The 13,475-nt window shown below is 39.2% G+C and overlaps 1 protein-coding gene across 3 annotated transcripts in view; it reads right to left on the bottom strand.

Annotated features, from left to right (window-relative positions):
- Positions 1-8,552, bottom strand: part of LOC140243655 (leucine-rich repeat flightless-interacting protein 2-like) — a 56,458-nt gene extending 47,906 nt beyond the window's left edge. For all 3 annotated transcript variants that reach the window (XM_072323317.1, XM_072323318.1, XM_072323319.1), the window contains exon 1: positions 7,980-8,552. In XM_072323317.1, the coding sequence (XP_072179418.1) occupies positions 7,980-8,189 (210 nt within the window). In that variant the 5' untranslated portion in view covers positions 8,190-8,552. The remainder of the gene's footprint in view (positions 1-7,979) is intronic.
- Positions 8,553-13,475: the final 4,923 nt, after the last annotated feature.

Genomic DNA, 13,475 nt, shown 5'->3' with positions numbered 1-13,475 from the left:
CTTAAAGTTGCCATGTCAACTCTAATATTTGTTGAAATGTATTCATTCTTTTCTGTCATAAACCTAGGAAGGATGATTTTAACTTGAAAATACAGTAATTTAGTAGTAAAAAATAAAAATGTAAATTTGCTCAAATGTAATGTTACAGAATTGCCCAAATGATATGAAGGCTACATGTACATGTAGGCCTACATTTTGATGTGATTGGTCTCAGTACTTATTACACTGTATTACCCCTTCACATTTTAGCTTAGCTTCAAGGGCACCTGTATGTACAATAGGCCCGTTCACAAACAACGAAAATCGAAATTTCAATCGCGATCCAAATTTCGATTTTTTTTTCCGACCGTTCATACACAGGGAAAAATCGCACTTCGCAGCAAGGAAAGAACGATCAGTGGCCAAACTGCGCATGCGAGAATCTTGCATGACCGAAGACTGACCCCGCAGTCCCAATAGAGTTTTGCACGCGCTACGAACGATGGGACTAAAAATACCGATTTCCGAATCTCGATCGTGCTCACACACACGACGCTTGGCAAAATAATCGTGATTATTCTGAAAAATCGCACTAATAGTGCGAGTTGGATCGCGATAAGGATCGCGGTAATTAGTGAGATTTTTCTGTCCACACTGGAAAAAATTTTGAAATTTTGATCGCGATAAGAAAATCGATTTTTAAATCGCACTTTTTCCCTTGTGTGTGAACGGGCCTAATGTGTAGTCCCTCACCATTGTTTAGGTGCAGTCAGTGCATTCAAACAACATTTTAATATGAAATACATCAGTGGGACACTTCAAAGTGACTTGACATATAATGTAAAATTATAAATAATGCACTCAACTGTACAGGAATTTGGCTTGCCTATCAGAGTCAACAATGGTGTTACATACTTTGTACACCTGTATTGTACCATGATGTGCATACATGTACAAACTGTACATGTAGGCCTACTATCTGTATCATACATTAAAGGTCCAGTCTAACTTTTGGAGCAGTCAATTTAAAAAAATTTCAAGATCACATTTGATGCATACATGTACAGTATGTGCAGGTCTGCTTTACATCACGAAACATCCTGCCAAATGAAATTTTCGCAATTTTATAAAGCCTAAAATATAAGGAGTTATCTGTATTTTTCTTTATAATAAAACATAACTGTAGACGATTTAGTCTGGAAACATTTTTATTATAAAGTTATTCACATTTTGTGTATTTAACAATACTGTAAAAGTGGAAATTTTCGCGCATTTCGCGCAACCAGAAACTAGCGCGAAAATAAAAACACGCGAATATTTTTGCTTGCCATACGTTCCTGTGCGTGATGTCTTGATTCCGCGGAATTAAAAACAAGCGAAACTCTTCTGACCCGGCCTAGCGCGAAAAATTAGTCGCGCGAAAATATCCACTTTTACAGTACTCAACATCGATAATACAGATTCAAATTTTTACAGTGGTTGCAACTTTAAAGCACTAATGCTGGGTTTTTGTTTCATCTGCAAATGGTAAATTATGACTTTAATAGGCAGCTCTACTTGGAAGAAAATAATGAGATATTGTATGCATAGCACATTGTATCTCCAAATGGATCTACTATTAAAGTGGAATTGTACGTACAGTGTATCGGATATGTACATGAGTACTGCATAAAGAAAGAAATTTGTACCCACTACTTTCCTTATTTCACCTCAAAGCTCACAATTCAGTATACAGCAGTCTAGTGTAGGACAATCTCTGTTTTACTGTAACTTTTGTGCAGCACGCATGTACAGGCTTGTACATGACCTACGGTTCTGTAGCTGATTACAACGTTCTGCAATATTCTGTCTTGTATGAGCTACAATGTCAATGGCTTTGTAGAAAGTATGATTCATGCCATTCTTCCTTGCAGATTCCTATAACAGGAGGTTGTTGTTTGCCTGAATATCAGAGTAGCAGCAACAAGGCCCAATTTCTGGACTGTGAAATCTAACACTGGTGGCCAAAACTTGTGAGGGTACACTGTAAGTACAAGTCTAGTCTTACCAAAGAAGGACTTCAAAAACAACACGCTGTAATATATATTTCCTGATCATGTACACAGACACAGACCCCCAGTTGATAATCCACATCCAACACAGCAGAGGTTTGTAGCATTGATTGTCTATCTGCTTAAAGGTCCAATTTACCTTTAGGAGCAGTGATTTGAAAAAAAAAAAATCAACATTTCACATTTGATGCATGATGTGTACAGTAGGTCTATTGTATCACAAAACATCCTACATGTACCATATACAATTTTCGCAGTTAAGCCTAAAAACATAAGGAGATATCAGTATTTTACTTAATAAACCATACAATGTAACTGTAGATGGTTTAGTCTGGAAACATTTTTATTATTTATAAACTATTGTTCACATTTGGTGTATGTTAATAACAATACTTAAAGGGACTGTACAGTACTGGTTGAGGTGGAGATTCATGTTTTGAACATTCCTTAGTGAGATAATGATAAACCTCTTATGAAATATGAAAGAGCATGTAATTTTAAGAAGGATTCATATGTGATGAAAATTGGTTTTCAAATGGCTGAGATATCAAAAAAAAAGGGATAATAATAAAAGGCGACAGGCCACGCCTTTTATTAGGATTCTTTGTTTCACCTTGTTTTTGGATATCTCAGCCATTTCAAAACCGATTTTCATCAAACAAACTTTTGATACCCTTTAGAATTGCATGCTCTTTGACATCTCATAGAGTGGTTTCTGAATATCTCGCAAAATGTTAAAAGCTAAATCCTCACCTCGACCAGAACTGTACATACCCTTTAACATCGATAATACTGATTCAGGGGTGGTATTCTGAGGTCGTAATTAAGTCTGTAATTAACTTCGTGATTAAGTCGTGAAGTTAATAGGCCCTTAATCATGAGCAAAATCGGTATTCTGAGGACGTAATTAAGGTATGATTAAGTCCCCTGTAATTATCTTAGGTCCCTCCCATCTAATTGTTATTCCATCCAATCAGACGCGTTGTTAGAAGCCAAAATGATGATTACACGCGCAAATATGCCCTCAATGCGCGCTCCTCCACGCCCCCTGTAATTACAACCCAAGAGCTCCGTGCGCACACTCCGGTATTTGATTACAACCCCTCACCTACGCACGCGAAGATCTCAACCTCTTTGCTCACATAAAATGACAAAATTCCTCGAAGATCGGCTATATTTCTTTTTTTCTCTGAATTCTACGGATACCATGATAACAACATTCAACCGCTCCTCGGTTACCGAAGACGGTAAGCATCGTTGTGGCAGAGAAAACACGATGTATTGCGTGATATCGGAGTAGTTAATGACACTCTTTGGTATCATTAAGTTTTCCATTAACTTTCATACTTAATTACACCCTCAGAATACCGATTCGTAATTAACTCTGTGATTAAGTCCTCTCAGAGGTCCACGCGCATTGATACGCGCAAACGCGTAGGTCCTTCCCGCCAAAACGCTTGTTGCTATGGTAGTTAATATACCCCCTACTTAATCATGCTCTCAGAATACCAATTCGGTAATTAAGTGCTAATCAGACACTTAATAAGCTCTCAGAATACGTTTCTATCCCTAACTCATATTTTAAAACTATTTTAATGCACTAATGTGGGGTTTTTGTTTCATCTGCAAATCGTAAATTATGCCTTTAAATGCCTTGTATTCTTTCTTTTTTTCCAAAGTAATTCAACAAGTTTGCATTGGAGACATAGTAATGTAGCATAACATAACATGAAAAGCATGGGATGTTTATGGCTATCATTATCAAGCACAGTGCACCAGTTCATATTCAAATTTAGATGTCACACAGAATAATTTTCGAACTCAAATTTGATTAGCAATTTCAGCTGATGAACAATATTTCACATGGTATCCTGTACACTTCTATGGAAGAAAACTGCTATGATACAAAAGTTACATTGTGTAGCAGTGGTGTAAAAATGCACAGCAAATTGCGATGCGATACCAGGAAAATTATCGTGTCATATAAAAATATTGTATGACAGTATGTAAATTTATGTACAGTTTTGTGCACATTAATTCTACATGTATGTAAGGTACAGCAGCCAGGTTGAATCTCGCGCATTGCACGCTGCATTCATATTGAACTTGCCTATAGATACCAGTACAAGTGTAGATCACTTGTGCGGACGAAGTTCCTTGTTTACAATGTACGATGTGTGGCACTGTCAAGTTTTTGGATGCTGCACGCATTCACTGACTCGCAAAATTTAGTCTCCTCTGAGCAAAATAGTGTAAGAATACACGGGCATACGCGGTAGTCGCAGGAGTGTCACACACCCCAACAGTTTACCAAGCAGAACTGTACATGTACTGTACGTCTCATCACTAATGTTGTAATCTTGAGGTTACCAAATCAATCTTTGTAATGAGACCATAATAACATCAAGTAATATACCTGGTACTGGTAATCATAGCCACTATTAGAGCTGTTTGCTTGTCAGATTGGTCAACATGCTGGAGTGCAGGAAACTGGCAAAGAGTCTATGGCACATATTTTGATTCAATAGTAAACCACAATGTTGACTCATGATGTCACCAATTTCTGGCTTTTTGTTTTTGTTTTTGTTTTTGTTTTTTTGTGGTAATTTGGGATATTGGTCAGCAGGTACTATTATAGTGTACATTCTGTTGTTCATGGAGCTTCCTTGTACAGTACACAGGGTATCTAGAAGCATTCATCATTCAGTAACCTGCAACAGCAAAATTCTTTAATTGCCTCCAACCATGATAGACCATTGACACCTTTAAATACTTGACATGTTACATAGTATGAAGCACTTTAATTTCAAGATCACATTTGTCTGGCTGCATGATGGTATGGAGTGTAGACAGGTTTTCCCCTTCAGTTATCAGTTCTTTTGAGCCAAATGCTGCTGGACATAATACATTTGTACATAAGGATGAGAAAACCTCTTCTTTATTTTGTAGAAGACAAGTGTCCAAGAATTTGTGTTTAATTTTAAATGTAATTGTACGTGCAATGCCAGCCCCAGCCCCAGCGTAGTAACATGCACTTGTACATGTATGCCCATTTACAATGCGCAAAGAAGAGAGAGAGGGATGTTTAATCTTAAAAAGAGAGTAAAAAAGAGATATAAAGAACAAAATCAACTCACAAAAGGTTTTTAAATTCAAATGGAATGGACATCATGATCAATGTATCCATACACTGTACACAGTGTTCCATGTTCTTAGTATTCTGGGGAAGAAAGAGATTTTGTGGTGTTCAGTTCTGGAGCATGGTATGACATACAATGTACCGTACATGTACAGTTCTACACTAGGTCCTTGTGCGTGAACTGCTCTTGATGGGGAAACCGCAGTGATGTACAGACGGTGTAGGACTGGGTTGGGAAGTTTAAACAGTGATGGTGGGTTTGTACAATGTAATTTGTATCACTGTGAGTCTGAATTCTGACAAGTCACGTTTCAGCATCTCTCTGATCTGCATGTGTGATGCAGGGCTGCCAACATTGGAAACTACACTTGACTTGAGAGTGAGACTCCCATAGGCCAATGCTATAATTTAGGAGTCAAAATAAGTGAGATCAATAGAAGTGCATGCAAATGAAATAAAGTTTTAGAGTGAGAAAGGACCAAAATGAGCGAGTCTCACCCTCAATGAGTGAGAGTTGGCAGCCCTGGTGATGTCATCACAATGATAAATGATCATACAATACTGAAAGGACTTCTGAAATTACAATATTGCAGTGAATGTCGCCTAGCATATTTGTAAAATATTTTAGCACTGGCTCTAAAATGTATATTTGCTTGCTTTAAGACTCCTCATATGACCGAGTAGTGAGTATACACATTCATAATATGCCTGCCCTCGTACATACTCAGCTGAAATTAGCTACATGTAGCAACAACTACACACAGCATTAAGATGAATCGTAAAGGGCGCGCTGGCTGCTGTTCCTAGCTCTGTAGTCTGAACTGTGGTATGAATGCAGCGATTTCCCCACAATGGGCCGTTTGTTTGGATTGTCTTTATTTTTTTCTCTCTCCATCTCTTGTCACTCAGAGTGAGAGAGTGCTGAAGGCACACATACAAAGTATAAGTACACATGTAACATTTATGATCCCTACTCAAAACCCATCAAAGCCAAAGGCGAAGGAAAATACAGTGTAGGCATGCTCTTCCCACAAGTCATGATACAACATTGTACATTATCTGTGTGTGTATGTACAATTTGTAGAGGCCAGTGTATCCTGACAATTCAGCAATAGATATCACAGATAAATTGTACACCACCAACTGGGGGGGGGGGGGGGAGGGGGGAGTATCAACAATGTAAGTGACTAGCAGAAGCAATTTGACAATAGACCTGTAGAACTAGTACTAGTAGAATTCTATTTTCTAGACAATTTCTACAAGCATGCATGCATCTGGCAATATTTGTGGTAATTAACACCTAACTGATGGTCATACGTATGGCAATGGCATCTTTGAGAAGCTGAAACATGTGACAATACATTTCTGCAAGTGTAACTAAACTATTTGAGAAGGGCCTAAAAATATAGACAATGGCGCTAATGTATCTTTGTATCCATGCTATATCTCAAATTCCACTGAACCAAATTGCACCAAAATCACAGGATTTACTCAATAATTTATTTCCAATCCCTTGAATTTGAACCAAACTGGTCATTGGGAAATGTTGATATCAATGTTGACTTTCGTGTCATCAATATCAATGTTTCCTAGTGACTGATTTCATCAGTTGGTTTCCCGATGATGGTCAACTCTCATGCCGTCGATATTGACATTTTCCAATGACCGTTCATCAGTTGGAATATGTCAATATCATGAGAACAGGTCTCATTGCGGGAGCTAAATATCAACGTGCAATAATTGTGGCTTGCAAGTTGAAGAAGTCACAGTTATTGAGAAATGTGTGTGCGTGTGTGTATCTGTGTCTGTTTGTTTGTGCGCAGTCTTGTGTAATCTATAATCTTAGGAACTGCATTTCTCATCCAACTTCATTCAACTTGCCATACATGTATTGTAGAGGTCTATTCATTTTGCACATTATTATTTGCCAGTTACTTGACAAGTTTAATATCAGACAGCTAACTTTTTACTGTAGTTCAGACTTTGCATGCTGTGTATGCTGCAATCACTCACAAAGAGCAAGATGTTTTGAGTGAAAACATGGATGAAAGTCAACGTTTATAATGGTATCGACACTTCCCAATGGAATGCCCTACCATGTATTTGGTTCAAAGTTACGTGAGTGATCGGAACGCAGCTCAGCGAGCGCGACGTGACGTTAATACTCATGTCAGTCATGAACAGTGGCAATGTGAGCCAGAGTGGGAAATAAGCTAACAAGTAAATCCCGACATTTGGGTGCAATTTGGTTAAGAAGAATTTCAGATATCAACATGGATATGAAAGAACATTGATGCCTTTTGACAACTGAATTGAAGTTAATTCAAGGTCACTCGTGATTATGATGGTTGTGCATGTGCATTTTACAGGGCCAGGGTAGATCTATGTAGCTAGAGTAGACAGAAAAATCTGTCTGCTGATTAATTATGGCTGCCTCCATAGACAATGCGAAGCCAGACGCAGTCTCTGCGGAACATATCCCCGACAAGACCAATCTTTCGGTCAAGGACTGTGCATGGCTTGACAAACCCTGGGCGCTGCACTGGCCATTAACAGTTACAAAATGTACCCCTCCTCTGCCTGCTGGATTCGAATACTTACCTCAATACAGTACAGACTAGAATGTTCTAAATTTACACTAGGCCTACTCAGAGTCACTAGAATAATCTGTCTACAGTAATATCAAGCTATCATCTGCAAGAGCAAGAGATTAACCAAATTGGATTAGACTCTATGCATAATAACGAGGAAGAATATTACAATATTTGGAATTTTACATCGCAAACGTTGTTACAATTAAGAAAGCATACCGCCTTGGCTATGTCGTTCAGCGCTTCATCCTCGGCGGTATAAGCGCGACTGGTCTGTCGACTCCGTCGGCCGCCCGTGCTGGCCGGCGATGGGGTGCTCATGTTTGGCCCGCCCCCGACAGAACTAACGTCCACATCTACTTGAACTGCATCGACAGACATGTTTATCTGTGTTATAGATTCATTAAAATCCTTCAGAGTATGAGGCATTCGCGTTCATCAGTTGGTTACGTCACACACAAAACTTGCACACGGGTTTCATCCGATATGAAATGATGAATCAAAAAGGCATTCCAAGTGGAGTTTTACGTTTCATGTCGTAGCGGCAGGGTACGAGCAGCTCAGTTTCCGTGTTTGGTCTCCTTCCAAGTGAAACCAGTATTTCTCTTCATTTAATCCGGCATATGCCATATGATAATCGCTGGTACCAAGGGGAAACGTTTCGCCGGTACTGTAAGCCAGTAATATGCCAAAATATACATTTATATCCTCCTAATTCAAACGTAAGGTCCACGTATGTCGTGCCATTTTGCAAGTAGTTAGCGGTTTTCCATTCTCTTCCATTCGTTTATGTGTAAGATGGTCCCAGTATGTTTGCATGCATTTTTATGCCTGGCCGGCTAGGCGGCTGCTGTCGTGTGAGGGCCATGCATTTGACACGGTTATCATTCACGTACGTACGTATACTACGTACGTTCGCATTCCTTTGCAACACAACGCCTATATGTATGTCTCGTGTGTGTGTGTGTGTGTGTGTGTGTGTTCTGTGGTGCGGTGTCTCGGAACCCGGATGTCATTAATGCGCCATCTACGTTGGTCACCTCAAAATACCACCCCATGCTTTTCTGGCATAGTATTTTAGACGCTTCAGCATCGATATCATTATGATAGGGCATAATTTGTCTGTTTTTAGCATAATTCTAGTATAACTGCTACAGAAGGGAAATCTCTAGGTGTTTTGTACACCGTGGTAACTATTTTGGGTTGGTTTGTTAATTTGTCACCTGATTTACCGAAGAAATTGACGATAAAATTGTGAAGACCAATTTTGTGATTCTTTTTTTTTTTTTTTTTTTTGGGGGGGGGGGTTGTTTTGCCGATTGAGATTTCATGGGCACCACAATGCGGCACCATAATACGATTAGCTGTACCACAACTTGTTTTATTTTTGTTTCTATTTTTGATTGTCAGCCGACTGGGAACCATAATTCGATGCAAAAAAAAAAGAAGGAAAAATGAGAACTTTTTTGTTCTTTTTTTTTTGGGCTTGTCAGCTGAGTAGGCAACACAATCGGTTGACATGATGTGACATGTCATATTCGACATTGCTATACAAACTTTTTCTTTTGCAAAAGATTGCGCTCAGAATTGTTTTTAACCTTCATATCCGAACACATATTAATAAGTTGTTCCCTGAACATAAAATCCTGAAAATAAAAGAGTTGTTTTTATTTCAACTTGGTCAATTTATGTTTAATTACAACTGCAATCACCAACCCAAAATAGTTCACACTTTATTTCACCGTTTGTAACAGCCACGTACATAACAGTACTATATCCCATGAGACAATCCAATGAATTTCATCTTCCCTAAGTGAAAACTGTACACACTCAAAATATATTTGTTTATACTGGACCCAAATTTTGGAATAGCTTAGATTGTAATTCAAAAAGATCTGTTATGTTAAAATACAATATAAATTCAAATATAAACTTTAAGAATATTTGCTTTCCACATTGTAAATACCAGTAAATTCCGTTTATGAAAATCCCCCATAGTTTACTTGTCCTCAAGATTTTGTAGCATGTCCACAGACCTTTTCCAGTCCTTCCTTTTCCCTTTCTTTCTCCATTCTTCCTTGCTCCTCTTTCCTCGTTCTTCGCTTTGTGTGTGCATTTTTCTTCGTTTCTGTTATGTGTTTTATGTTGCTGTTGTCATTATTGTTTTGTATGGTCGTACACTTATGGTATATAGATGAATTTAATATGAGTATATTTTATTGGTATAACATATTGGTGCTGTCGTTGTTTCCATTCCAGTGTTCCACGGCAAGATTGGCTTCTTAGTGGAACACTGTTTTCCGTTGTTATATTTGTACTTACCTTTTTTGGGGGGTTAGCATGACAAAGTGTGCATTTTTTTAATGATATCGCTCGTGCATATACATTATATTGTATTCGAAGAAAATGTCCCTATCAAATGAATAAAAGACAAAATCGACAACTTTTACCGCTTTGAATCATTCATTCATTCATTTCTTTATTGGTGTCATGCACCAACGAATCACACGTCATGCACCGACAAAATATCTGTCATACACCGACAAAACATTCTTGGATCAGCACCGAATGACTACAGCTGTTCACGCCATGTTTGCCAACTCCAACTTTCCTGTCCCGGATGGACACTTTTATTCCACCCCACCCTGGTTTCACCAAGGAGGTAGTATGACACTGCTGTTCTCCATCACACCTCCCCCCAACAAGAGGAAAGTTATGAATGTAACTTTTCGACTATAAATGTCGTGGATAGGTGGTACTTTAGGGGGCTGTGATGATGTGGTGATAGACCCAGGACTCAAATGAATGAGTGGACGCAGGATTGTAGTTCACTTGACTTTATTGGTGTCAGTAAATCGACACACAAAAAAGAAAACCCCTAAGTCAGGTAGCAACTCGCTCTTTGAAAGTATGAACCCTCATCCTCAGACATGAGAACACCAGTACCGGAGGGCTGAACATCTCACCCATGAACAAGTTGTTGTCCAAAAGAAACTCTGCCAAACCAAAAGACATCATAACAGGCAGAAAACAGCCAGACTCAACCCATTGCGGCAGGTTGCTTGTCCTAGCTACGGTGCGAGAGTGCGAAGTGAGGTGTGTGTCGTGCAGAGTGCAGTGCAAGTGTCCAAATTTCCCGCGGTACATACGAACAGCACAAAGGGCGCATTCATGTGCAACTCAACCCCTGGAAAATGACTAATATTCATCCGCCTACTGTCCATTTCTGTTTACAGTAAAATTTCACAAAATTATGAAAATTATCCTTCTCACTCCTATTTCTAAACACACCAATCTAACCTTCCATTTTCCAACTACATATACCAAATTACGCATCACAAATAGGGAGTACATTAATTCCAAACACTAATTTCTGATACATCGGTGCATGGTCATCTTGAATACCTAAAGCATTCCGAATTCCTGACTGTGATTACCAAGCACGTTCGACAAAAAGCTCTTTGTAAACAACTCCTGTTTCACAACAACTGTCTAATGAGCTGTAATAAACTCACAATAAAACTAGTAGTCTTCAATAAAGTATTTTCATCACTTTCTCAATTTCCATTTCCCGTCATGTCCCCCTGGAAAGAAAATATTCGTCTCGAATATTTCAAAATTTCATATGTAATCTCAGAATTACAAGTAAGTCCATAAATTTCCAAATAAATTACTCAGAATTCCATATGAAATTTCAACAAGTGAAAGAGCATACTTCTCTCTCTCCTTTCTTTCAATTCAGTAAAATCTCAATAATTGACTGTCATATCAAATTTGATCACATATTTTAACCCTGAACTTTCACACCGGTAATCCAGTGATTGCAGACACTGGTAATCTGGATGGATTACGATGAATTCCTTTGTTGCTACGAGCTGAGCGTCTAGGTCCATCATTACGTTGATCCCCTTCTACAATTTCCTCAGTCAGATGAAGGGTCTCAGGTGGATTATAACAATATCGAAAATGACGAAAATCAAACTCTTCCGCCTCATCGTCGTTATCATCGTCATCATCATCATCAATATTGCCAACATCTCCCAGGCGTCCTGATTGCATTTCTTCATCGGTAGAGCAGTCACTGGGTAAGACTTCTTCCAAAACATGTGGTTCTTCCTGTCGAGGGTCAGGAATAACTTGTCTTCGATTAATCCATCGTGACGCTCCACCCATCGCTGGTCTAACTTCATAAAGATCCTCATGCTCATTCTTATTCACAATTATGTGAGTTGCTTCAAAGAATTTGTCCTGAAGTTTGTGTCTACCATCAAAAGCATTCCTTTTGAGTAGGACTCTGCTTCCTATCTCTAAAGATGGATCTGTAGTACGTTCGTCGTGCTTCTGTTTCTCTTTCCTAGCTGCCTCCCTCAGTCTGCCAGAAACTACTTGCTGAGCTCGCTTGATTAGTTTCTCTTGTTCTGCAACATGATTTGCTTCCCACTCTCCATCTAATCGATCCAATAAGTGATCTAGTGGTAGTTCAGGTTGTCTACCAAACATGAGGAAGTGTGGTGTCTCTTGAATTTCTCTTTCCTTCTGGGGTGTATCTGCTGTTGCTCTCACTGATCCAAGGTTTTCAGCGACACACTCTGAAAAATGTTCTTGCAGTACTTCGCACACAGAAACTTTCACATTGTTTCCTTCCACATCTAATAGTACTTCTTCCTTTGGAATTACTGATGAAGCCTCTGTGATCATAGTATGGGAGTCTAACTGTACTTCTCCTTCAGTCTTATTTGCTATCAACACTTCTATGTCTCTCCCCGACTGAACTGAATGACATCCTTCATAGACCTCCACTAATTCATTGCCTGAAATTGAAGATGGTCGCACAATCACATTGTTGATAACTTCCTTGGTTGGTTGTTGGACAGTTGCTCGGAAACTGCAAACCACTTTGCGAATGGAGTGTGGTGGTAGAACTTCCTTCTGGGTAGTACATACTTTAAAAGTCTGTGTTTCTACTGCATCAGATTGAGGAACATTAGCTTCTTTGCCTGAAATCACCACTCCCCTCAAATGTCGAAGGATGTTACATCCCAGCAACACTGGATATTTCCCTTCAGATGTACATGCTTCATCTGATACTACCAAGAAACTTCCTAACAGTTCTTGTCCTTTCACAACAATGGGCACTTCAATGTATCCATGAATAGGAATGCGAACTCCTCCGACACCTATCACATTTAGAAAAAGACCACTTGGGGACTTCAGATCTTCCAGCCTATCTTTCAGTTTCTCATTATAAAAGGAGGCAGGAATAATTGAGGCCTCAGCGCCAGTGTCCATGACACAACCCACTTCTAATCCTCCAATTGACATTGTGCATGAGGGGCTTCGGGCTAACAACCGATCCACCAGTTCAGTCTCCATTCGCTCCGCATGTATATCGACGCTGCCATGCCTAGCCTCAGGGTTCTGGGTTGCATTGCTTTGTGTTGAAGTAGTAGATGAAATATTTTGGTTCTGCATCTGCGGACAGTCATGGCTAATATGTCCTCGTCCCCGACATTTGTAACACACTGTATCTGCTGTACAAAACCTCCTGGTGTGACCCTTCTGTAAACAGTTATAACACCTTTCATCACCGAGTCTTCTGGGCTGACTTGTGTTTTGGTTCTCCATCAAAGTTTTCACACACTTTGTAAGCTGAGATACGTCCCTGCGAAGTTGTGACAACTCTTTGTGATAGTGTTCTTCTTCCACATTAACCTT

This window comes from Diadema setosum, chromosome 20 (assembly GCF_964275005.1).
Source record: "Diadema setosum chromosome 20, eeDiaSeto1, whole genome shotgun sequence".
Classification (NCBI taxonomy): Eukaryota; Metazoa; Echinodermata; class Echinoidea; order Diadematoida; family Diadematidae; genus Diadema; species Diadema setosum.
This window is presented reverse-complemented; position numbering and strand designations above follow the sequence as displayed.